Source organism: Schistocerca americana, chromosome 6, assembly GCF_021461395.2.
Source record: "Schistocerca americana isolate TAMUIC-IGC-003095 chromosome 6, iqSchAmer2.1, whole genome shotgun sequence".
Taxonomy (NCBI): Eukaryota; Metazoa; Arthropoda; class Insecta; order Orthoptera; family Acrididae; genus Schistocerca; species Schistocerca americana.
The window spans coordinates 479,449,203-479,475,907 of NC_060124.1; the positions used below are offsets into that span (position 1 = coordinate 479,449,203).

Sequence of the window (26,705 nt, forward strand, 5' to 3'; positions counted from 1 at the left end):
ATTATGAATTATTTTTAGTGTTTGTTTCTGAGACTGCTCAGAATGCATTTAGTATGCATTTTAAATATATGATTATGTTAGCTTTTTCCCATTGTAGGAAACTCAGGCAAAGGTTGATAAATTGACGAGGAGTCTCGCTGAAGCAAAGGAAGAATGCGAACAAGTTCGCAAGGATTGTCAAGAAATGATAAGAGCATATCAACAATCTGAAGAAAACAGAGCTGTTGTATTAGGTAAGAATATTGTTAACATCGCAGTAAACACTAATTGGATCTCATCAAGCCAGGTGGCGCAGTGGTTACCACAATGGAGGATGATGGTACAAAAATGTGTCACACTATCCTCATTTAGGTTTTCCATGATTTCCCTAAGCAGTTTCAGGCAAATGCCAAGATGTTTCCATTGACAGCATGGCCAGTTTCCTTCCCTAATCCCTGCTTGTGCTACGTCTCTAATGACCTCATTGTTGATTTGATGTTAAACACTAGTCTCCTCCTTCATCTCTTCCACTAATTGGATCTAACTAGTTCATGAAAGAACTCTTTTTAGAGAACATTTGGAAAGTTGGAATTAAAGTTAAATGGGAGATGATGCTACAACACTTCCAGACAGGGTAGCAATTTGGTGATTAAAATTCTTCTGGGTATTATGCCGCGTCATTGCTAAAAACTAACAACAATAATTTAGTTTATTATTGTTTTTAGTTTCTAGCAATGACACGGCATAATACCCAGATGAATTTTAATCACTATGACACCAGCCGCGGAAGCCTATGTTCTTGTGTCAGGGTAGCAATTTGTTTAGAAGCTTATCATCTTTAATAATCAGCAGAAAAATGCTCCTACCGGACCTCAGAATAAGTGAATATGATCCTCTTTAATAAAAGACTCTGATTGGAAAGTGGGGTACCAGCTCTATCATTCTATCTTCCTCAGCACTTTTAAAAATTTTCACAAAAATATTGGCACGCGAACATATTCATGCCCTATTTAACGTGCAACTCATCTCTTACTGCCACAGGCTGCCCTAGCTGTAACTCACTCACTTCCGTAGGAATGTTCCTTACTATACTGAACTTTGTATGTTACTAAGTTACAAACACACAAGGCCAGATCTGTACATGGCTGTAGTAACACAAATGGCCTCATGTTCAAAATGTAAATCAGGCACTCGCTGTAGATGCAAGTGCACTAGCCAGCGCAGCTTGGTAGAAATGGCGGAGTCAGAGAAAGTGTTGTTTGCCCCACTGTTCACCACGTGATATCCGCACTAATGATACTATCAGCAAGTCGCAGAAAGTGAAATTCATATTCTGCACGGAAGTGCGATGTGAAAACATAATATTGTCAGCAATTGCATGCCGTATTTACTTGAATCTAAGCCGCACTTTTTTTCCGGTTTTTGTAATCCAAAAAACCGCCTGCGGCTTAGAATCGAGTGCAAAGCAAGCGGGAGTTCTGAAAAATGTTGGTGGGTGCCGCCACAACTAACTTCTGCCATCGAATATATGTAGCGCCACACAGGCATGCTTTGTAGGCACAAAGATAAATACTGGTACCAAAATCTCTGCGTCAATAAATAAATTAAAAAAAAAAGTGGAAGACGAATCTTTTTCCTCCGCTCAGAGTTTCGACCACTGCGTTTTGGTACATTATCCAACGAAGTAAATACAAGTTCTGTATTGTTGATCTTCGAATGTAGCAGCATTTCAATGTACTACAAAAATCCGACTGGCAAGACTGTTTGGGATGTTTGTCAATATGGCCAACTCTACGTTCTGAATTTTTTCCTACCTGTGAGAAGAGATGGTTGCTAATAGGAGCTTTTATGAATTGTAAATCACATGTAGTATTCTCTTCGCCATAAGATTAATACGAATATAAACATTTTGCCATGTATTGTTTCGTGTTTGCTACTATCTCATTTAAATCCTGTGTGCCTAATAAACTACGAAACTAGAGTGAGACAACAGCAAACGCGGAAGAATATACATATCATGTCATGTTTATATTCGTATTATTCTTATGCCTGATAGTGATACAGTCAGAAATGAAGCACGGCAACTGACTAGATTTTTAAATCTAAGATGACTAATTTCTGTGCAGAATGTAATGAACTAAAGAGGCGCCTGCAAAGATTTTCAAACGGAGAAAAATTTTCGCTAAAATTTCGTTCAGAACATCGTCTATCATACTCAGTCTATTATTTGGTTCTTGTTGATCATTATCAAAGAAAGAAGTAGTGTAAGTAACAACAAATGTTTCGCTAATGAGACGACTCCTCTCTATTTTTTATTTGTAAGCGGCGGTAGCGCGCACAAAAGCAAGCCACGCCGCGAGCGGCGACAGGCCGTAAACACGCACTATCAGAATGCGACAAACAATGCATGACACAGTACAGTAATGCATTTTCAGCTTAGAGTGACGTAAACACCTATAACAAAGAGAACAGCACTTATCAGATCAAAGAAAAATAAGCAATCAATTCAAACCAGACGAAGCACGTGAAAAAGGAAGGATATCCCTATAAATACGGACGGAGCACGTGACGCGTAGCAATGGCTACCTGGTAAACCATAACTGCTAAGCTTACGACTCGAACCAAACTACTGCAGCTGTATCGTCATTCATTCGACCTAAATTGTGTCTCATATTACAACTAGGCGAACTTTGTTTCGATTTGGAGGTGCGACCTAAAACTTTTCTCTCCCCTTGATTTTTGAGTCTCAAATTTCAGGTGCGGCTTAGATTCGGGAAAAATTTTTTTCCTTTATTTCGAGTCTCATTTTTCAGGTGCGGCTTAGATTCCAGTGCGGCTTAGATTCGAGTAAATACGGTGATATCCGCACTAATGATACTATCAGTAAGTCGCAGAAAGTGAAATTCATATTCTGCACGGAAGTGCGATGTGAAAACATAATATTGTCAGCAATTGCATGCCGGTCATAAAGACAGTGCGGCGCAGGCGTCTTGCAGTGTTGTGAAAGCACCAGCATCAGTTCTCCACACCAGTAGACAGCGACCTTAGCGGTTAAGTGTCGTGTCACACTGCAAGATCAGCAGCTGTGAAAGGAAGTACTGTGTGAGGGGTGAACTCGCAGCCTTAGCAGATGGCCATAGTGAGTTGTCAGAATATGGAACTGCTGATGGCGAAGGCCAGTACCAATAAAGGGTCATGTTATGCCAGCGGTTAGGTTGGGGCTGTGGCGTCGATGATGTTGATTCTGTGGCGCAGGCAGGCATTGCTTGTGAAGGCGTTGGATGCGTGGAAAGTGGGGCGGTTGGCTGTCAGTAGTGTCGGGCTGCTGCATGACAGCATGCAATGGCGCAGGGGTGGGGGTGCTGTGCCAGGATGGTCTGATCGTGTGTTTGGTGCTGTCCGCGCAGGTGTGCGTAGACAAAGGGATTGGCTGCGAGGTAATGTTGGCAGGATGGCCGCATTTTGCAGCTGAAAGCGCACCTGTCGGGCACTGCGAGCATGATTTACCGGTGGCCCTGCTATCAGGACGGGGGTGGCAGGGCAGGGGCGCAGCAATGGGATTACATGGAATAATGCTGTTGTGGAAGTGTCGGGGGCTGCAATGTGACATCGGGGGCATACCTGGCAATTGACGGCACTGGAAGGGAAATCGCTGGGTCGGTCATAGGCTGTGGGAGAGGTACACAAGCAGGGATGTGAGCATCCTGTGCGTCTGTGTTTGCAACAGGTAGTGAATCGGGTGTGATCCTGGCATAGCATGGTGAGTTTTCTGCAGTGTTTTTGGCTGTAGTGTTATGGGTGGGTGCCTCATGGACTTTGATGACGGGTGCTGTTGGCGTGGTGTCGACAGTGGCATTGGGTCTTTGGACGGCCTGGCGCCAGTGGCATGTGTCTGTGAGTTGTTGATGTATAGGGTAGTTGAGTTGGGTGGCATGGGGTCAGGCAATGTGTAGGGGCTTCAGCTAGTCATTTGAAATGCTTGTTGGATTGCCATGCAGATGCAAGGCGAACATCTTGGAGTTCAGGACCCAGTGGGGCTGGAGTAATGCTGTCAGAGGGGAGGTTGGTGACCATTGATGTGCAACATAACGTGGGCGCATGACACTAGGTTGCTGTGAATGAAAGTTCTACATTCGCTCTGATGCTGGGGACGGATGGGTTGGAGGTGGGCCATTCAGTTCTGCAAGCTGACAATGAACTTGGGGATGACGTCATCCACGGGCAGGCCAGCAGGGTCCAGGAAGTCACCTGTGACGGCAAGCATCTGGCCGTAAACAAGATCGGCAGCTGGCATTTGAAGTCAGCCTTTTGATTGATACGGAGACTGAGAAGCAGGGGCAGGGTGGTGCTCAGTGTGTTGTGGCAGACGAGGGTAGCCTTCAAGGTACGATGTGTAGCTGTTCCACCATTCCACTGGCAGCTTGGTGGTAGCTCGATGTCAGGTGCAGGTGAGCCTCTCGCAGATCTGTCAAGGCACGAAAAAGGGCTTATGTAAATTGGCACCCACACTCCTAGTATGTGGCTTGGGCAGCCGAAATAGGCAATTAACATGGAGACGAAGGCAGCTGATACTGTGGTGGTGGTAATGTTGGGATTGGAATTGCCTCAGGCCAGCAGGTGAACCTGTCCACCATGGTAAGGAGGCAGTGGCAGCCATCAGATGAAGATGGAGGGTTGACGATGTCAACATGAACGTGGACGAATTGACGCCTGACGTCTGGGAAAACCGTGGTGAGGGTGCGTATGTGGTGGCCGACCTTAGTGCGCTGTCAGGCGAGGGAGGTGCGGGCCCAGGTCATGCAGTCCCTCTGAATAACTGGCCATACGACATGCTATGTTACTATAGAACTGGTGTGTGCACCCTGGGGCACACCAGGTTGTGTAATGGGTCGAATGCGGCCTTGTGGTAGGTGGCAGGTGAAAAGGGCGACGGTGAGCTGGTGGATGTGTCACATCAGATACTGCTATCGGAACCTGAAGCCAGTGTACAGTGGAGGCAAAGTTGGGTGAGTTAGTGAAGACCGTGAAATGATGGACCTCACTGACGGCCAAAAGTTTTGATAGCCTCATAAATGGCAAGGAGCTCTCCGTTATATGTGCTCCAGCACCACTGAGGGTGAGAGAGCTTGCCGCAGAAGAAAGTAAGTGGCTGCCAGGTTTTGCTCATGTGATGCTGCAGGCTGTGTGTCCATTTGTGATGTCCACAGCACTGGCTTTTTCCCATTTGTTTTGATGCAACAGAGGGCGGCTGGGAGCGGCTCGTACGTGGCAGCAGCATTGGCAGTGGAAATGGCAGATGTCCTTGAATGTCTTTGGGCATGGGAAATAGAGTATAGCTTGTACCTAGCCAAGTGAAGGAAGTGAGCTGGCAGTGGAGATGGCATGGCCCACGAATTCCATCTTGCTGGCGCCAGGCACGGGGCATTTTGCTATGTTGATGATGATGCCAACATCTTGGAGATGTTCAGAAATGCTGTGTAGTTGCTCACGGGGCTCCTCTGATGTCGCGGAAAAAATGAGTATGTCACTCAGGTATGCGAAACAGCTGAACAGGCCTCACAGGATGCCGTCCAAGAACTGCTGCCATGTTTGGGCAGCATTATGGAGACCAAAGGTCATAGAGGTTCTCTCGTAGTGTCTGAGTGGTGTGATGATGGCTGTCTTCTGGATGTCCTTGGGTAAAAGCCTTGGCACAGTAGGTAATGGCAAAGATTGTAGCCTCAGCCAGTGCGTTGTTGTTGCTATGTAGGAACAGCACCAATTACCGCTCAGGAATAGTGTGGGTGTGTAGCTTCCAGTAATCCCTGCATGGGAGCCAGAAACCATCCTCCTTGGCGAGTTGAAAGGCAGATACACACAGGCGGGTCAATCCAAATGAAGTGGTCCAATAAATATTAAGTTGGTTGCTTGACCATTATTAAATATTTTAATTTTGTTATATGCCATTACCCTATAATTGAGAAGTTCAAAACAGTTTTTTTTTTTTTTTTAATTTACCTTTCATCTTTACTAAATGGCGGCCATTTTTGTTTGTAAGCGCGCGACAATGTTTCAGCTTAGAGACGTAGCAAAAATATGAATATCTCTGCACTGGGTTAAGTTACAACATTGCAGTTGACATGATTGTTTTAAAAGTGTCCTCTACAACATTGTCTGTTACACAAAATACCCTAAATTAAAAAATAACCAGTCAAAATGACCTCCAAAGTTTGATATCCAAATTTTCAAAAATACCCTTTTTAGGCCCAAAAATAACAAACAAGGAGTGATTTGTAAGTGTCTGTTTTTTTCCTATAGTTAGATATCATACACTACTAGCCTCATATAGAACAAGAACACTTAAAAATGTTTCCTTAATTTTTTGTGAATTTTTGAAATTTGAAAATTTTCATTTTTTGTAAAGTTTGGGGTTTGTTATCTCAGGTTGAACTAAATATAAAAATATGATTTTTGCACAATTTGTACACCTATATGATAGCAATGTACTGTAAAAATATCAACATTGAGACCTGACTGTGAACAAAGATATCATTTTTTTGAAAATGAGGAGATACTTTACATTACTCAACAACTGATCTTATGGCTGTTGCCTATTCATGCGTGATATTGGTGGAATATAATCAATTATTATTGAAGTAAGGTAGTGAATTATATACAAATAGTGGAAACATCACTGAAATTAACATTTATATTATTCTGACATACTTAAAATAAATATTTTCAATTAACATCCCTCGAGATGTGACTGTTCCTAAACCTGGTGGTGAATGTTAAGAACACTTATTTCTTCAGACAGCTTCTGTGATATAGAATAAGACCTCCCAGTTGCTGTGGTAAGTTCAAGCACTGAAAGTTTCCTTAAAACATTGTAAGACATTTCCAGGGGCAGATGTGGACTCTCACCACAATCTATTGGTTATGACCTGTAGATTAAAACTGAAGAAGCTGCAAAAAGGTGGGAATTTAAGGAGATGGGACCTGGATAAACTAAAAGAACCAGAGGTTGTACAGAGATTCAGGGAGAGCATAAGGGAGCAATTGACAGGAATGGGGGAAATAAATACAGTAGAAGAAGAATGGGTAGCTTTGAGGGATGAAGTAGTGAAGGCAGCAGAGGATCAAGTAGGTAAAAAGATGAGGGCTAGTAGAAATCCTTGGGTAACAGAAGAGATATTGAATTTAATTGATGAAAGGAGAAAATATAAAAATGCAGTAAGTGAAACAGGCAAAAAGGAATACAAACGTCTCAAAAATGAGATCGACAGGAAGTGCAAAATGGCTAAGCAGGGATGGCTAGAGGACAAATGTAAGGATGTAGAGGCCTATCTCACTAGGGGTAAGATAGATACCGCCTACAGGAAAATTAAAGAGACGTTTGGAGATAAGAGAACGACTTGTATGAATATCAAGAGCTCAGATGGAAACCCAGTTCTAAGCAAAGAAGGGAAAGCAGAAAGGTGGAAGGAGTATATAGAGGGTCTATACAAGGGCGATGTACTTGAGGACAATATTATGGAAATGGAAGAGGATGTAGATGAAGATGAAATGGGAGATACGATACTGCGTGAAGAGTTTGACAGAGCACTGAAAGACCTGAGTCGAAACAAGGCCCCCGGAGTAGACAATATTCCATTGGAACTACTGACGGCCGTGGGAGAGCCAGTCCTGACAAAACTCTACCATCTGGTGAGCAAGATGTATGAAACAGGCGAAATACCCTCAGACTTCAAGAAGAATATAATAATTCCAATCCCAAAGAAAGCAGGTGTTGACAGATGTGAAAATTACCGAACTATCAGCTTAATAAGTCACAGCTGCAAAATACTAACACGAATTCTTTACAGACGAATGGAAAAACTAGTAGAAGCCAACCTCGGGGAAGATCAGTTTGGATTCCGTAGAAACACTGGAACACGTGAGGCAATACTGACCTTACGACTTATCTTAGAAGAAAGATTAAGGAAAGGCAAACCTACGTTTCTAGCATTTGTAGACTTAGAGAAAGCTTTTGACAATGTTGACTGGAATACTCTCTTTCAAATTCTAAAGGTGGCAGGGGTAAAATACAGGGAGCGAAAGGCTATTTACAATTTGTACAGAAAGCAGATGGCAGTTATAAGAGTCGAGGGACATGAAAGGGAAGCAGTGGTTGGGAAGGGAGTAAGACAGGGTTGTAGCCTCTCCCCGATGTTGTTCAATCTGTATATTGAGCAAGCAGTAAAGGAAACAAAAGAAAAATTCGGGGTAGGTATTAAAATTCATGGAGAAGAAATAAAAACTTTGAGGTTCGCCGATGACATTGTAATTCTGTCAGAGGCAGCAAAGGACTTGGAAGAGCAGTTGAATGGAATGGACAGTGTCTTGAAAGGAGGATATAAGATGAACATCAACAAAAGCAAAACGAGGATAATGGAATGTAGTCTAATTAAGTCGGGTGATGCTGACGGAATTAGATTAGGAAATGAGGCACTTAAAGTAGTAAAGGAGTTTTGCTATTTGGGGAGCAAAATAACTGATGATGGTCGAAGTAGAGAGGATATAAAATGTAGGCTGGCAATGGCAAGGAAAGCGTTTCTGAAGAAGAGAAATCTTTTAACATCCAGTATTGATTTAAGTGTCAGGAAGTCATTTCTGAAAGTATTCGTATGGAGTGTAGCCATGTATGGAAGTGAAACATGGACGATAAATAGTTTGGACAAGAAGAGAATAGAAGCTTTCGAAATGTGGTGCTACAGAAGAATGCTGAAGATTAGATGGATAGATCACATAACTAATGAGGAGGTATTGAATAGGATTGGGGAGGAGAGAAGTTTGTGGCACAACTTGACCAGAAGAAGGGATCGGTTGGTAGGACATGTTCTGAGGCATCAAGGGATCACCAATTTAGTATTGGAGGGCAGCGTGGAGGGTAAAAATCGTAGAGGGAGACCAAGAGATGAATACACTAAGCAGATTCAGAAGGATGTAGGTTGCAGTAGGTACTGGGAGATGAAAAAGCTTGCACAGGATAGAGTAGCATGGAGAGCTGCATCAAACCAGTCTCAGGACTGAAGACCACAACAACAACAACAACATCCAAACTTTGTCAGTAGTAGATTTCTTGTGCCAGCAGTGTGGTAAAAATGCACAAAAGCATCATTGTTTTCCAAACTTATTCTTTCAACCTCTGCAAGCCACCACTATCCATCATACACATGTGCCACTATGTCATTCAATGTTAAAGACAGAGATGTAATTTTACTGACACAATTATCCTCATAAATTTCAGTTTCTGATGGTACATAGCATCGAACTAAGTTTTCTGCAATGCCAAGGAATTTGTGGAAATGTCTTGTTCCTTTTATTGCTATACAGTTCCAAATCTGGTTTGAAGTGTTGTTTTCATATTCAGAACCACTTCTTCTTTCTTGATCAGAAAATAGGTAATGTCTTTAATATTATTCTTGCAAAAGACATACATGTCCTGTACTGTGAGAATTTGGTCTGTGGTTGGTCTTTGTAGGCTGGATTTACTTACTAAACTACAGGCCATTAAAATTGCTACACCAAGAAGAAATGCAGATGGTAAACGGGTATTCATTGGACAAATATATTGTACTAGAACTGACATGTGATTACATTTTCACGCAATTTGGATGCATAGATCCTGAGAAATCAGTACCCAGAACAACCACCTCTGGTCGTAATAACGGCCTTGATACACCTGGGCATTGAGTCAAACAGAGCTTGGATGGCGTGTACAGGTACATTTTCTGTATCCAGAAAGACCCGTACAGGATCTGCAACATGCGGTCGTGCATTATCCTGCAGAAATGTAGGGTTTTGCAGGGATCAAATGAAGGACAGAGCCACGGGTTATAACACATCTGAAATGTAATGCCCACTGTTCAAAGTGCCGTCATTGCGAATAAGAGGTGACCAAGACGTGTAACCAATGACACCCAATACCATCACACCGGGTGATACACCAGTATGGCGATGACAAATACACGCTTCCAATGTGCGTTCACCGCGATGTCGCCAAACACGGATGCGACCATCATGTTGCTGTAAACGGAACCTGGATTCATCCGAAAAAATGACGTTTTGCCATTCGTGCACCCAGGTTCGTCGTTGAGTACAGCATCGCAGACACTCCTGTCTGTGATGCAGCGTCAAGGGTGACCACAGCCATGGTCTCCGAGCTGATAGCCCATGCTGCTGCAAATGTCATCAAAATGTTCATGCAGATGGTTGTTGTCTTGCAAACGTCCCCATCTGTTGACTCAGGGATCGAGATGTGGCTGCACAATCCGTTACAGCCATGCGGATAAGATGTCTGTCATCTCGACTGCTAGTGATACAAGGCCATTGGGATCTGGCAGAGCGTTCCGTATTACCCTCCTGAATGCACCGATTTCATATTCCACTAACAGTCATTGGATCTCGACCAACGCGAGCAGCACTGTCGCGATACGATAAATGGCAATCGCGATAGGCTACAATCCAACCTTTTGTCAAAGTCAGAAATGTGATGGTACACATTTCTCCTCCTTACACAAGACATCACAACAACGTTTCACCAGGCAACGCCGGTAAACTGCTGTTTGTGTATGAGAAATCGGTTGGAAACTTTCCTCACGTCAGCACGTTGTAGGTGTCGCTACCGGCACCAACCTTGTGTGAATGCTCTGAAAAGCTAATCATTTGCATATCACAGCATCTTCTTCCTGTCGGTTAAATATCGCGTCTGTAGCATGTCATCTTTGTGGTGTAGCAATTTTAATGCCCAGTAGTGTACGTGTTTTGTTGTACCTTCTACTCCATCACATGCGTTTTTACCATGGTAAGATGCAAAAAAGTGCCATTCAGCATCCGAACCAAAGTCTAATTTGTGGTTGCACAGATTTGAAAAATTGTTTTCATTCTTATACTGATTACCACTTCCATCTGAAAAGTATATTAGCTTCTCAACCTTGGGAAAATTGTCTTTTACGTAATTTATTACATACTTTTGAAACACATGTAAAGCCAATGTGTTGTGCTCCAAGTAGTTGCTTAGAATGCAAATTGAAGAACTGAGAACTTCAGCTTTCTCATTTTTAAAGTAGAGAATAAATGGCCGCACTGTTGCCTGGTCATTGACCCGGTGGTACCCTTGTATTACATCCTGGATCACAAATGTAAAATTTTCTGCAAAATCAGCTAGCACTATGCATTCAGTTTCATGAAGTTGTGCTTTTTTGACGTTCAGAAACTTACTTCGGATTTTAGAAACATATTAATGACTTTTAAGTTTTTGTAAGTTATCAATTAAATATTCCAAGTACTCTTCCTGAGATTTAACCACTGTTATCATTTCTGCCCTCTCAGTTGTGACCCACTGTTTGAAGGTAATACTGTCTGGCATTTCCTCATCATATTCTTGGAACAATTCAATAACTGTTTCCTTACCAAGGCTTTTATTACACAAAACCATCATGCAGTTATAACTGTTAGTGTCACAGACCATTAAATCTAGTAACTCTTTGTAGTTAAGATCACTGAGTTTTGCACCCACAATCATCAGTTTGACATTTTGATGTTGTAAACAAACACATATGGAGTGTGTCCGTGAGGATCCAGCCAAAATATGCCACTTAGGGCAGAGGTCACAAAATTTTGACCTTCCAGTTTTGCCTTTAGGATGAGAATTTTTGAAAGCTACATAAAGTTCATTTAAATTTGGCAGCACTAGTCATTTCTGCTTTGTTACTTTAACTCCATTTATAACAACTCTCTTGCTATCTTTGCAGCCTGGGCACATTCTGCTGTTTTCATAATCTTAAAAAAACTGCCGGATCTTTTTAATTGTTTCTTCACGTATAACTACTCCTGTCTTCTTTACTAAAACGGGAAGAATGCCTTGCTCTTTCACTAATTTTAGGGTTAGTTTAACCAAACTATGAGAAACGTTGAATTCATGAACTATTTTTCTCTTGACCATGAGTCAGGGAGCAAACTTAAAATTTTAAATTTTTCCTTTTTAGATGTCACTGAACATTTAATTTTTAATTTCTCTATTAAAACTCAAATATTCAGTATCAGATGATGCTGGTAGTAGGATTTCTTCTTCTGTAGAAATAATGATGGTATCTGTATTATTGCCAGCCGAAGTGGCCGTGTGGTTAAAGGCGATGCAGTCTGGAACCGCAGGACCGCTACGGTCGCAGGTTCGAATCCTGCCTCGGGCATGGATGTTTGTGATGTCCTTAGGTTAGTTAGGTTTAACTTGTTCTAAGTTCTAGGGGACTAATGACCTCAGCAGTTGAGTCCCATGGTGCTCAGAGCCATTTGAACCATCTGTATTATTAAAGCATGATTCCAAGTCTTTTCTAATTTTGCCTGAAATTTGTTGTACCTTATTTTCAATACCTGCTTTTTTTTCTGCTACTTAATTTTATTATTTTCGAAGCAGGAGATTTGTCTAACTTAGAACAAGCAAAATCCAATATGCTAACAGCTTCCTCATTAGGAATATAAATGTCATTAACAAGGTTACATGATTCTGGTTCTGGATTCACAACAAATATTTTTGAGTAACAATTTGCGCACAGGGAATATCCAGGAATCACATTATGTTTCACTTGGGAAGTTGTTTCACTCTCACATAATAAGGACAAATGTTAAAGTTTTATTTCCCTCACATCTTTAGTAATAGGCTTTTTATGAATTATAAGTGGATTACAGCACTTTCTTCCAAAAATATGGTTGTACTTCAGAATGTATTTCTTCTCATGATACTCACACACTGATGCTTCAGAAGAACTTGCTCGAAATTTAAACAAAGTTTGTCTATCTTCATCAAAGTCATTGACATTTTTCAAGTTTTTTGAAACTGAACCATAAACTGTTTTGTGACGCACTTCACTTGCTATCTGTCCAACAGAGCACTGTTCATCCATGTTACTGCATTCCAGTTAATCTCTCGAAATTAATTACAAATTACACACAGAACAAAGCACATAACAAATTCTACACTCTCGAAGTATGTGCATCCTCTCTAACAGAGGTTTCAGAACACACTGACTACAACAGTGCCACACCCAGCAATACTGTACTTCTACAATTCCGCACCCAGCAATAATGTACTTCTTAATTGACAATAAACCTAAATGTAAATGGGCATTTTTATTACCATAGAACAAAAGTGAAAGCTCCTATGGTTTAATATTGCATCATTAAAAAATAAATAAACTAAATGAATATTAGTGATAGTGTTAAGTAAATATATGTCACAATTAAATTTTATTACAGTCATACAATAAACTACTTAAATAGGCAACAGCCTTAAGATCAGTTGTAGAGTAATGTGAATTATTTTCTCGTTTTAAAAAATTCATGTCTTTGTTCACAGTCAGATATCAATGTTGAAATTTTTACAGTACGTTGCTATCATATAGGTGTACAAACTGTGCAAAAATCATATTTTTATATTCAGTCGCACCTGAGATAACTAACCCCAAACTTTACAAAAAAAGAAAATTTTCAAATTTCAAAAATTCATAAAAAATTAAGGAAACATTTGTAAGTGTTCTTGCTCTATATGAGGCTAGTAGTGTATGATATCTAACTATAGGAAAAAATAGACTCTCATAAATCACACTTCCTTGTTATTTTTGGGTCTAAAAAGTGGATTTTTGAAAATTTGGATACCAAACTTTGGAGGTCATTTTGACTGGTTATTTTTGAATTTAGGGTATTTTGTGTAATAGACAATGTTATAGAGGACACTTTCCTAAAAAACAATCAAGTCAATTGCAGTGTTGTAACTTAACCCAGTGCAGAAATATTCAAATTTTTGCTATTGTCTCCAGACTGAAAAATTGTTGTGCACCTACAAATAAAAAATGGCCACCATCCAGTAAAGGTGCAAGATAAATTATTTTAAAAAACTGTTTTGAACTTCTCAAATATAGGGAAATCACATATAAAAAAATTAAAATATTTAAAAATGGTCAAGCAACCATCGCAGGACCACTTCATATGGAATGACCCAGGCTCCTCATAGGGCACAATATGCCGGTGGTGAGCAGCTCGTCAAACTCGGCCTTGGCGATCTTCAGTTTATGCGATGTCAGAGAGCATGGGTGGCAGAAGAAGGGTGGTCCAAGAGTTGTATTGACGTAGTGTACAGTTGAATGACAGGCTCCTGAGGCGTGCTGGACAGGCATGTGAGAGCAGGGCATCACGCCAGGAGGTTTGCATATGGGCCAGAATACACCATCTGCTTGACATTGAAGAGAAGAGCATAATGAGTGGTGCACTTTGTTGATCTCCGGGTGTCAGCAAGCTGCTGGACGGCAACGTCAGGGAGCAGGCTGTGGCAGAATGGGTGTCATGGACAAACAGGTACTGGGAAACCAAGCATCTGCTGGGCGCACCTAATCCTGGTGGTCATAGGCATTTGGTTGCCAAGAGCAGGATTCTCTGCAGTTAATGGATTCAGGGCGAAAGCACTCATGACACTAGCAGAGGCCGGCCATCACGAGGGGCATCGGCAGGGTGGCTGGAGCGGGCCACAGTCACTTTCAGCATGTCATACACTTCCAGCTGCTGAGAGCCCTGTGTTGTGGGCCGGCAGGGAATGGCGACGCTGGTGACATCATTACCAGTGAATGGAGCGGCGAGGGTGAGCTTGTGGAGGGATGACTGGCAAGGTGGTGGCTAGCTGGCTGGCTGTGCTGGGTGGGGGTGAGGTTGGCACGTGGTGGCGGTGGTCGTGGGCAGAGAGTCCAGTGTCTTGTGCACCCTTGCAGCAAGGCTGGTGGTGTCAGTGAGGGAGAAGTCAGCATGCGACACCACTGCTGTCTGTATTAGGGCCTGGAGGCGAGCCAATCAGAGGTTATAAAGAAAACCTTTGGAGACCATATGTGGCTCCCTTAGATTTTGGAGGTGGTACAGGAATTGAGAGGGTTGTTAGTCCACACACTGCTTGAGGGGAGAGCAGGACCTGGATGTGCTGCATTTCAGATGAGGTGAGTTGTGCCATGTGGCGGCGTCAGTGTGTCTCATAGCAGTAGACAGCTGGGGGTGATGTGATAATGCCTTGGACTTCCATGGTGTATGTAGGCTCAAGCTGGCTGATCACCTTGGTGAACATTTTGGTGTTCTGGGTGATGTCACGTTCGCCAAACCAGAGGCATCGGTCCTGTGAGTTGAAGGGTGGCAGATGAGCCACAGCAATGCTGACAGTGTGTTGGTGAGGTGTAGTAGATCGGACAGCAGTACTTTGAGGCAAGAAGGTGCAGCGGTGGCAGCAATTGGTGCCAGTGCAGGCAGTAGTATTGTTTTTGGTGTCGTTGGGCTGGGCCGCCAGTGATCATGTCACCATGAGTTGCAGGTCAGCGTTGCAGCATTCCTGTTCCGCAAGGCACGTGGTCAACTCTGCGATGATGTCGTGTGGTTCTGGCACAGCAGCTGCGTGAAGTGGGGTGGTGGTAGCCATTTGTCGCTAGGTTGATGAGAGGTGGCAAAACAAGCATAAAGGAACGAGTTCATGGTGTGAAGCACATGAGCATCCATAGCATGAAAATAGAAGTTGCCTGGTGCACATGTACAGGGGTCAGAGCATGTGCCTAATGGGGCAAGGCGCCAGTAACATGCCAAAATAGAATATTATGTTGACTGAGTTCACCGTTGGTTCACCAGTGTAAGAATGTTCTTTACTTTATTGAACTAAGTAACATGTAAAGACCAAGTCCGCACGTGGCTGGAGTGAGACATAGAGCCTCAGGTTCAAAATGTAAATCAGGCACTCACTCTAGATGTGAAAGCACTAGCCGGTGTGGTGCACTAGAAATGGCAGTCAGCGAAATCTTTGTCTCTTCCCAATGTTCACCGCACAATATCTGCACTTATGATACCTGCACTAAGACAAGCAAAGCAAAATTTACATTCTGTACAGGAGCGTGACACAAAAACACAATGTTATAGGTGGTTGTGTGCCAGGCGTAAAGATGGCACAGTGTGGGCATCTTGCAGCATCATGAAAGCACCAGCGTCAGGTGTGTTGCCATGTGGCCAGTTCCTCACGGCACGTAGCAGCAACTGAAGTGGACGCTACAAGGCACGGACAAAGTCTCATGAAAATCCGTCGGCAGAAACCTTGGTAGGGGTAGCTATTGTTCCACACCGGTAGTCAGCAACTGTAGCAGGGAAGTGTCCTGTCACATGGCAAGATTGACAGCAGTGAATGGAAGTACTGTGTGAGGGGTGAGACTTGCTGCATTAGTAGGTGGCCAGAACTAATTATGAGTGTACGGAACTGCTAAGACAGCTGTGTGGCGAAAGGCTGCCACACACCCACTAGTCCACCGCTGTAGGTCTCCCATGCTCATCCACTTCTAACTCCCCATTCTCACTCACTCATTCAGACCAACTCATTGCCGTTATCTCTTTGTGGCTCTCCAGCTGTCCCTGTCTCCTGTCTCACAGCCACAGTCACCTTCCTCCTCCTCCTCCTCCTCCTCCTCCTACTACTACTACTACTCTTCTTCTCATTGTCACTACATTTCTTTCATTATGGTCATTGTCGTAGACTAACTCTCTCATTATCACTGGCTCTCACTCCCTTCTACTTTCTCCTTCTCTTTATTTCTCTACCACTGGCACTGTCTCCTTCACTCATTTCCTAACAATGTTCTCTCACTGTCTACTATGTTCCACTGCCATTGACCCTCTCTTTCTCTCACACTACCATTATTTCTTTCGCTCTTTCTATACCACAACCATGGTCTGCTATCTTCCAGTATTTATTACTTCTCCATCTCTTTATTAAGAGGAGCATGTTCACTGTTTTTTATGTTCCGGTTGGAGCATTTTTCTGCTGGTTCTCTTCATTTCCCCTACCATGGTGGGTCATGTCCCTCATATGAAAAGAAATTGAGTGTCAGCAAAGTTTTGGTATTTTACTTTTGTGATATTGAAATAACACAAAAATAATTTTACACCTGAGATCAGATTTTTGTGCACAAAAATTTTGCATGTGCTCCAGTACAACAACATGCAGTTCCCACTACCCTTCCGATGATGACGGAAACATTACACCATAATTTTCTGTGATATGTCACCTTATAAACTACATTTTCATCTCACACTGCATTTTATGTGTGTGTTTAACATGCTCAAATAGAGTGACTATGAACCTCTGTAACCTGGAAACAGATAAAGATATCTAGAAAATTTTCAGGGTTGCTCGAGATCAGAATCAAAGGAATATACTGTAAAACTTTCAGCCATTTTCTGTGCATAGCCATCTTGGAATCCTCTGCTTGGTTTTGGTTCGCTGGTGCCAGTAAAAGAAAGAAAGAAAAAAATCCTTGTTTTTCGGTTTTCCAAAGAACTGCTCATGAACTGATGGTGCCTCCATAAGTCACATCAAGTCCACTGAAGGCCTCATCAAATTCAAAAGGAACCAACCAATTTGCTCCATTTGCCTAAGCAGGAAGGAAGTGTGTAATATTCATACTTTGATCCTGTACTGTAGGGTAATGATACTCAAACAATTCTTCTTTAGGGTATATAAATGAGCCCGAACCCAAGGTCTGTCCAGAACACTTGACCCTACCAGTGTATTACCAGTAGAACCCGAGATATGAACTCCTCGGGTTCTACTGGTGAGCTGGTTGGCTGCATGGTTGCTTATAAGTAGTCACTGGTTTTCTCTGAATTTGTTTATTAACTGTCACAATGCATTTTGGGTTTAATCCATCATCTGATGACCTATAATAAACAGAGAAAGTAACAAAAGTTATATTACAAATTTTCATGGAAACACAAATGTCTTATAAAAGTGAGTTTTTCACGAACAGTACTCAAGAACAAAACACTTCTTGGTAAAGGAATACATCCCATTTTAGATGCTAACACATGAGACTGTAACGTATGCCTCATAAACTTTTATTACCATTAATTGTACAGTTTGACCCAAACTGTCGATTTTACATACATACAATGACCCGTGAAACTGCTTGTTCTAGGAGAAAGGCTATATTACACTAGGTTGCGTAACCATGTCAGTGCACGTTTAACGAGTGTCACACAGATTTGTGGCCAATATAAGTATAGTCTTAAAGAGACAGTTGCTGGAAGTGTGTATCAGTATACAGGGTGTATGTAAAATGATGGCGCAAACTTACACGACTGAAAGTATACGATAATAGAAGCACAAATAACCCAGTAAACACGGGTCTGCAAATGAGCCGCTTGCGAGATAATCATGACCGTGGTTCCAAGCCGCCATTGACATCATTGTAAACGTAGTCCTAGTTAGTACACATTAATGAGGTGTCCGAAGTGTTTTCCTTGCATCTGGATGCAATACTGTGCTCATCTCTGCAATGAATTTCAAATCCTTTTGAAAACCCCTGGATCATTCCAGAATTCTTGCCAAGCATGTACAACTCCCTGCTCCAGTTCTTCAACAGTGTTAACGGGTGTGCTGTACACTTTGCTTTTGAGGTGACCCCAGAAACAAAAATCCGAAGGATCTTGGAGGCCAAGGTACAGATCCGCCTCGACCTATCCATCTTCGGCCGTACCTGCACATTGGATGCTGTCTCACACCAGCAGCAAAATGTGCCAGAGCTCCATCATGCATGTACCACATACTCTGATATTGCTGACGGGGAACATCCTCGAGCAATCCTGGAACATGACACCGCAAAAAGCTAAGTTACCTCCGTCCATTAAGTTGTGGTGGAAGAATGTGTGGCCCAATGAGTTGATCGCCAAGTACACCTAACTACACATTCAGTGACAAACATTGCTGCTGTGGTGACTCATGAACAGTATGTGGGTTTATTTCACACCACTTATCTGTATTATGATAGTTACAAAACACCATTGTGTGTGAATCCTGCGTCGCCTGTAAATAAAATGTTACATGCGAAGTGAGGGTCAACCACAGCCTAGTGATGCAGCCACTGACAAAACATCACTCTGGGAACAAAGTCCACATCATTGAGACATTGGACTTGTTGAAGGTCGTAAGGGTACAGTAAAATGCGATGTAAAATCCTCCATATACTACTGTGGCTTAGCACAGACACTTGTGGCAATTCTTCTCGTCGAGGTTCCTAGGGAGTGCTGTACTGCTTCCAACACCATATCGTCAACCTCAGGCACAATGCGAGCAGGCCTACCTCCTGCTCTGCCATGTGCAAAATGCTTGTGTTCTCTCAGGTGCTGATGGACCCTTGTAAATGTACGACTCTTCTTGGCTTGGTACAAGTGTGCAGCCTCCTGCACATTGCCATTAGCCCTGGTGTGCATGAAATGTATATCCGCATACTCTTCATTACTGTAGGGTTCCATTGTAACTACAACACAGCACACGTGGCACTTCTCAGAAGTGACTGATCCCCTTTGAGATTGTGTACTGTACCCGTCCTGTACGTTCTGTGTGTGTAGTGTGATTCCAGCTCCACCTCTCGGCAATGTTTCGTTGTGTAAACAACGAACATAGGAAGGTCTCAAGCGCACAAGGGGGGGAAACTGGATTATGTTACAAACAATGCCGTCGGTGGCAGCGTGAAATCAAACGGTTGTGATTATCTCGCAAGTGGCTCGTATGCGGACCTGTGTTTACTGGGACATTTGTGCTTCTATTATCGTGTACTTTCATCTATGTAAGTTTGCACCATCCTTTTTTATACACCCTGTATAAAACAGTTAAGAATTGCTTGCTGACATATGGGAAAAAGTCTTATCTTTCTAATAAAACAATGAAAAATGCAGGATAGAATGTAACAGTATTATGAAAGGAAAGAGACGCTGAGTCGCAGATAGGCACAGAAAAATGACTATCAAAAATAAGCTTTCGTCCAGCAAGGCACACACACACACAAATGTGGCTTCAATTACCAGAGACTGCTGTTGTGTGTGCGTGAGTTGCTTTTGTGTGTGTGTGTGTGTGTGTGTGTGTGTGTGTGTGTGTGTGTGTATGTGTGTGTGTGTGTGTGTGTGTGTGTGTGTGTGTGTTCTATTTTTTACGAAGGTCTTGCTGGACGAAAGTTTAATTGTGACAGTCTTTTTGTTCGGCCTATCTGCGACTCACCATTTCTGCTATATGGTGAGTAGCAACTTTCCTTTCGAATATTGTTATCTTTCTAATAAAAATTCAACTATCATAAAACCAGCATATAAAAAATCATTAGAACTTTTTTTTTTTTTACAAGTGTAAAGACATGACCAAAGGAAATTCAAATCTGTTATAGTGCAAATTGGCCATGTAACTTAGCACAGAAGTACATTTTCAGTTTTACCGTAAAGTAAAGGTTCATGGGCCGTTGTTCATCTAATCATGTACAAAATACATACATGTATAACAGCGAAAACAATCAGTTATTCATAAAATTATTTAAGTAGATAGTTAAAATACCTACTCACCAAGTGGCTGCAGAACCACACATAAAAGATTGTTGTGATTGGCAAGCTTTCGGAGCCAGTGGCTCCTTCTTCAGGCAGAAGGGTTGATGGGGAAGGGAGAAGGGAGAAGGGTGAAGGAGACATCTAGGAAAAGCGGTAGATTTCGGGAAAGTCACCCAGAACCATGGGTCGGGGGAGACTTACCGTATGGGATGAGAAGAAGTCTCCCCTGACCTGCGGTTCTGGGTGACTTTCCCAAAATCTACCCCTTCTCCTAGACCTCTCCAGTCTTTTTCCTTCACCCTTCTTCCTTCCCCTTCAACCCTTCTGCCTGAGGAAGAAACCACTGGCTCCGAAAGCTTGCCAGTCACAACAGTCTTTTATGTGTGTGTTCTGCTGCCGCTTGGAAAATTCACACATCACTAGGTGAAGTTAAAATTTCACAGACAAATGGTTACAGTTTCCATATAGCTACGAATAAAAGCTCATGGGTCTACTCATCTAACCAAGCACAAAATATGTGTAGCATTAGGTGAAGTTAAAATTTCACAAATGAAAGTAGCTCAGGTAATGGAAAAAGTAGGAACAGGAAACTATTTTATTTTATTTTATTTTGATGGAAGAACAGTTCATTAAAGAGACAAACCAGTTATTGTTGCTCACTATCTGCTCACTGATCAACAGGATTGGATCAAGTGGTTATTAACGCAAATTTCCATTTCCTTGAGTATATGCAAAATAATATCCTTATTTCCAGTATGCAGTATTATAAACAGTTTTCAGTAGAGACTAAAGGATGATTCAGTTCCCTTAAGTGGTATCCCAGGGCACTGCCATTACTAGTATATTCATACTCGCTGAACTTACTTTGAATTTTGATCCTATTTGGCCAGACTTTGTCCCTTTTAGGAACAATTTCTAATTCCATATATGGCTCACTCCTTCCAACCCTTTTGAAATAAATAAATAATAAAATAGTCCATTCCTGAAAAATATCTCATAGAGGTATCCCTAGTTCATCTTACTAGTAAAGTTTTGATAGAACTTAACAGAAAAAATGATCGCATTGAGATTTTCTGTGTGATTGCTAGGTCTCTGTATCTGCGGTTTGTGAAACTGTTTTAAGTAAGATGAAGTGTTGGAGTATTAATGGCTCCCTGCCTATTTCCACATGTATGATTACAATATTATCTCATAACAGATGGATCGGTAGTTACGTGGATGCAGACTAACTCACTGAAGATTGTAGCTGAATTGACTTGCAAGGGGAGGCCATGATGTTGGGATCATTGATTTACTTCAAACTTTGTACACCTTTACTGGGCCATGAAAACAACATAATGTGCCAGTAGTAAGGTGCATTGCTCTGGCAGTTCAGGGAAAATTGAAAGAGAAATTTTGTAACAATATTATGAAAAGTAAAGTCGCTATTCACCATATAGCAGAGATGCTGAGTTGCAGATAGGCACAACAAAAAGACTGTCAAAAATAAAGCTTTCTGCCATTAAGGCCTTCGTCAACAAGAGACGTAACACATGCGCGTGCCCCCCCCCCCACACACACACACACTTGACCTGCGTGAGCATAATTGCATGGCAAGTATGAACAGATACATAAGCCATGTAATACACACAAACCTTCTCTTGCAGTTTTCTCGGAATTGTCATAGTAGTACACCTTCGTACTTGAAATTTTGTTGTTCTAATGACCTACTAAATGTGAAGTAAATATGTGACCCCAAGGTAGTTGTCTCCCCCTGTTAGTTAATTGCTTGCATTTTTGATGGGTCATCATCATAGGTAGTAGGAGGTTAGGTGGGTTCAAGTGAAGGACTGTAACACTTTCTTTCAATTGTTGAAAATATAATGTACTTTGATAGATAAAAAAATCTACTCACCAAACAGTGCCAGGAGAATGGTTGAAGGGGAAGGAAGAGGGGTGAAGGAAAAGGACTGGTGAAGTGTGGAAAATGGGGAGAATGTGTTCTCCTGCCACTGCTTGGAGAGTAGTTTTTGTTTATTTATCCAAATACATTTTATTTTCCAAAATTGATAATTTTTTTTGTTTATCTAAGATACACAAAAAAAATGATAAAAGCATTCCTAAGAGTTGGACCTTCATGATAATAAAAGGATATAAACAAATAACATTGATTATTCTGTTTCAGTCACTATTTTAAGTTTGCTCTGCATCATCAGATTGATTTCAGTCTGCTTACATTGTGTATTACCTTTGTGGCATGCACCTTAAGTTCTTTGTCACAGATGGAGATGAGTTGAGAAGTTTGTGTGTTGTTTAACCTGGTAACAGAATAAAAACATTTACTACATGCTACTGTAATGCATTGCATGTTTATATCACTACACACTAACATTATAAGAGCTGCAGAATATTCTATTTTCAAATGAGTGATTGAAGCAGAAAATCTATGTAATTTGTATATTATCTAATCAGTCAAAACTCTTGGCGAACAGAAAATTATGGAAGAAATATTTTGTAAATTGGTGTGTGATGGACTGAAATACAACCTTATATGCCTCCTTTCATCAATAGAATAAGCATTATCTGCCAGTTTTTAAAAAATACTGTCTTCTGGAGACAGTGATTTTATTTGAGCCTGTAGCACCAGTTTGTCAGTACAAACTTAACAAGTGAAAAAAAAGAGAAGAAATAAAAATAAAATAATGTTCTTTGACATCCAAATGAAAGAAGGCAAAAGATGAAAGTGACAGTTGCTCAGCTGTGGGGAAATATGACGATGCTAACAGTGATCAGAAATTGATAAAAACCAAATGCTAAGGAAATTATAATGCACTATTTTTCAGGAGGTAAGTGCTTTATCAAGGAGCAGAAATCCCAGATAGAAAGATATTATACACTACTGGCCATTAAGATTGCTACACCAAGAAGAAATGCAGATGATAAACAGGTATTCATTGGACAAATATATTATACTAGAACTGACATATGATTACATTTTCATGCAATTTGGGTGCATAGATCCTGAGAAATCACTACCCAGAACAACCACCTCTGGCCGTAATAACGGCCTTGATACGCCTGGGCATTGAGTCAAACAGAGTTTGGATGGCGTGTACAGGTACAACTACCCATTCAGCCTCAACATGGTACCACAGTTCATCAAGGGTAGTGACTGGCGTATTGTGACGAGCCAGTTGCTTGGCCACCATTGACCAGACGTTTTCAGTTGGTGAGAGATCTGGAGAACGTGCTGGCCAGGACAGCAGTCGAACATTTTCCGTATCCAGAAAGGCCCGTACAGGACCTGGAACGTGCGGTCATGCAGTATCCTGCACGGGGATCAAATGAAGGGTAGAGCCACGGGTCGTAACACATCTGAAATGTAACGTCCACTGTTCAAAGTGCCGTCAATGCGAACAAGAGGTGACCAATACGTGTAACCAATGGCACCCCATACCATCATGCCGGATGATACGTCAGTATGGCGATGACGAATACATGCTTCCATTGTGCGTTCACTGCGATGTCGCCAAACACGGATGCGACCATCATGATGCTGTAAACAGAACCTGGATTCATCTGAAAAATTGACGTTTTGCCATTCGTGCGCCTAGGTTCGTCGTTCAGTACACCATCGCAGGCACTCCTGTCTGTGATGCAGCGTCAATGGTAACCGCAGCCATGGTCTCCGAGCTGATATTCCATGCTGCTGCAAACATCGTCGAACTGTTCGTGCAGATGGTTGTTGTCTTGCAACTGTCCACATCTGTTGACTCAGGGCTCGAGATGTGGCTGCACGATCCGTTACAGCCATGCAGATAAGATGCCTGTCATCTCGACTACTAGTGATATGAGGTCATTGGGATCCAGCACGGTGTTCCGTGTTACTCTCCTGAGCCCATCGATTCCATATTCTGCTAACAGTTATTGGATCTTGACCAACGCGAGCAGCAATGTCGCGATATGGTAAACCACAATCGCGATAGGCTACAATCCGACCTTTATCAAAGTCGGAAATGTGATGGTATGCATTTCCTCCTTACACGAGGCATCACGACGACGTTTCACCAGGCAACGCCGGTCAACTGCTGTTTGCGTATCAGAAATTGGTTGGAAACTTTCCTCATGTCAGCACGTTGTAGGTGTTGCCACCGGCGCCAACCTTGTGTGAATGGTCTGAAAAGCTAATCATTTGCATATCACAGCATCTCTTTCCTGTCGGTTAAATTTCGCATCTGTAGCACATCATTTTTGTGGTGTAGCAATTTTAATGGCCAGTAGTGTATCATTCTTCAGCTTGATGGGCAGGGTCCTAATGTCTTTGCTGTAATGCAGAATTGACCATAGTGGAGTGCGATTCATACCGGCTGTCAAATTTTTGTTGTCACTTGGATGTAATTCTTCTGTAAAATCACATTTTTATTTTGAGTCAATAGGGTGTTCTGTCAATTCCTTTGATGTCTTCCATCGTTTTACCATTGCTTTTGACCATTTGCTTCCAGTGCCTTGTTTTGCTTTCAACTTCAGCCTTTAGTATTTTTGGTTTTAATTGGAGAGGCCTATTGGTAATTACCTGGAAAGCTCTATTGAGTGAGTATGTTATCTCTTTAAACTCAACTCAGATACTTCGTTTTTTCATTATATGGTTTGAGTGTAACGACCATGGCACACATGTGTGAAATTCTGTAAATGCCACAACAGTCTCTGATCACAGATACTTATTTATTCAATTACCAGTTTCAAATGTTGTGATCATCTTCAGATTCATCTTAAAAAGAGAAAATGTGCAAATTTATGAAAAATGTGTGTAAGTATGGCTGTATATTTAATATCGTGTCTGTATTGATGTTCTAAATATCGAATTGGGTTTCAGAAATTTTTATATCAAACAATGATTGCCTGGCATTGACAAATACATTAATTGACACAATTTTTAAAAATGTAAAAATATGGGAAAATAGTCTCCTTCTAAAATTTTGTGAGTTTTATTCATTCTCTTTGACAAAATTTTGACATGATGTCATTGGAACTGTAACATTTGGCCTCCTCTTCACACCCCAACCTTCCCCAAAATTTTTGGAGATGCAGTGTTACCTTGGCCCCTTTGTATTTTTTACCAGTTCAGGAAAGGAGGGAGGTGAGTGTGATGCACAGAATACCCTCTGCCACACATTGTAAAGTGCCTTATGGTATATGGATGTAGAAGTTCACAGATATGTGAGTGGCTCGAGGTCTTCTTAAGTAATAGAATCCACTATGTTGTCCCAGATGGCGACTGTTCATCGGAGAGAATGGTGTCATCAGGAGTGCCTCAGGGAAGTGTGATAGGATTGTGGTTACTCTCTCTCTATATATATAAATGATTTGACAGACGGAATGGGCAGCAATATGAGTTTGTTTGCTGATGATGCCATAGTGTACAGCAAGCTGTCAAATTTCAGTGACTGTAGCAAGATACAAGATGACTTAGACAAAATTTCCAGTTGTGCTGAATGGCAGCTAGCCCTAAATGTGGAAAAATGAGTCAATGCAGAGTAGGAAGAAAAAAATCCTGTAATGTTTGGATACAATGTTACTAGTGTCCTGCTTGACACAGTCAAGTTGTCTAAATATTTGAGCGTAACATTGCAAAGTTATATGAGATGGAACGAGCGTGTGAGAACTGTGGTAGGGAAGGTGAATTGTCATCTTCAGTTTACAGGGAGGATTTTAGCAAACAGTGGGTCATCTGTAAAGGAGACCACATGTAGGACACTGGTGCGACCTGTTCTTGAGTACTGTTAGGGTGTTTGGGATCTCCACCAGATAAAATAAAAGGAAGACACCATATCAGTTCAGAGACGGACTGCTAGATTTGTTACCAGTAGGTTTGAACAACATGTAAGTGTTGCAGAGATGCTTCAGGAACTCCAGTGGGAATTCCTGGAGGGAATGCAACGTTCTTTTCGAGAAACACTATTGAGAAAATACCGGCATTTGAAGCTGACTGACCAATGATTCTACTGCCATCAACATACATTTCGCTTAAGGACAACAAAGATGTGATACAAGAAATTAGGGCTCATACTGATTCATATAGATGTCTTTTTTTCCCTCGCTGTATTTGTGAGTGGAACAGAAAAGGAAATCAGTAGTAGTACGATGGCTTATGGAGTGTCTATGTAGATGTAGATTTAGATGCACAAATGAATTTGTTTGCTTATAGTACTCCACAGGTGATACGTACCTTCAGCAAGTCAATGCACCACCATTTCACTCCCGGGGTGCATCGGAATTTCACAGAACATTTCACAGGAGTGCAGGACCTGCAAATTCAGAAAATTAATTGCAATTTCTTCTATGTTATTACAAAGATT

The 26,705-nt window shown here is 41.7% G+C and overlaps 1 protein-coding gene across 2 annotated transcripts in view; it reads left to right on the forward strand.

Moving 5' to 3' along the window:
* LOC124619499 (coiled-coil domain-containing protein 186-like) overlaps positions 1-26,705 on the forward strand; it is a 220,958-nt gene that overhangs the window by 30,759 nt on the left and 163,494 nt on the right. For both annotated transcript variants that reach the window (XM_047145918.1, XM_047145919.1), the window contains exon 5: positions 98-233. In XM_047145918.1, coding sequence (XP_047001874.1) covers positions 98-233 — 136 coding nt within the window. The remainder of the gene's footprint in view (positions 1-97; positions 234-26,705) is intronic.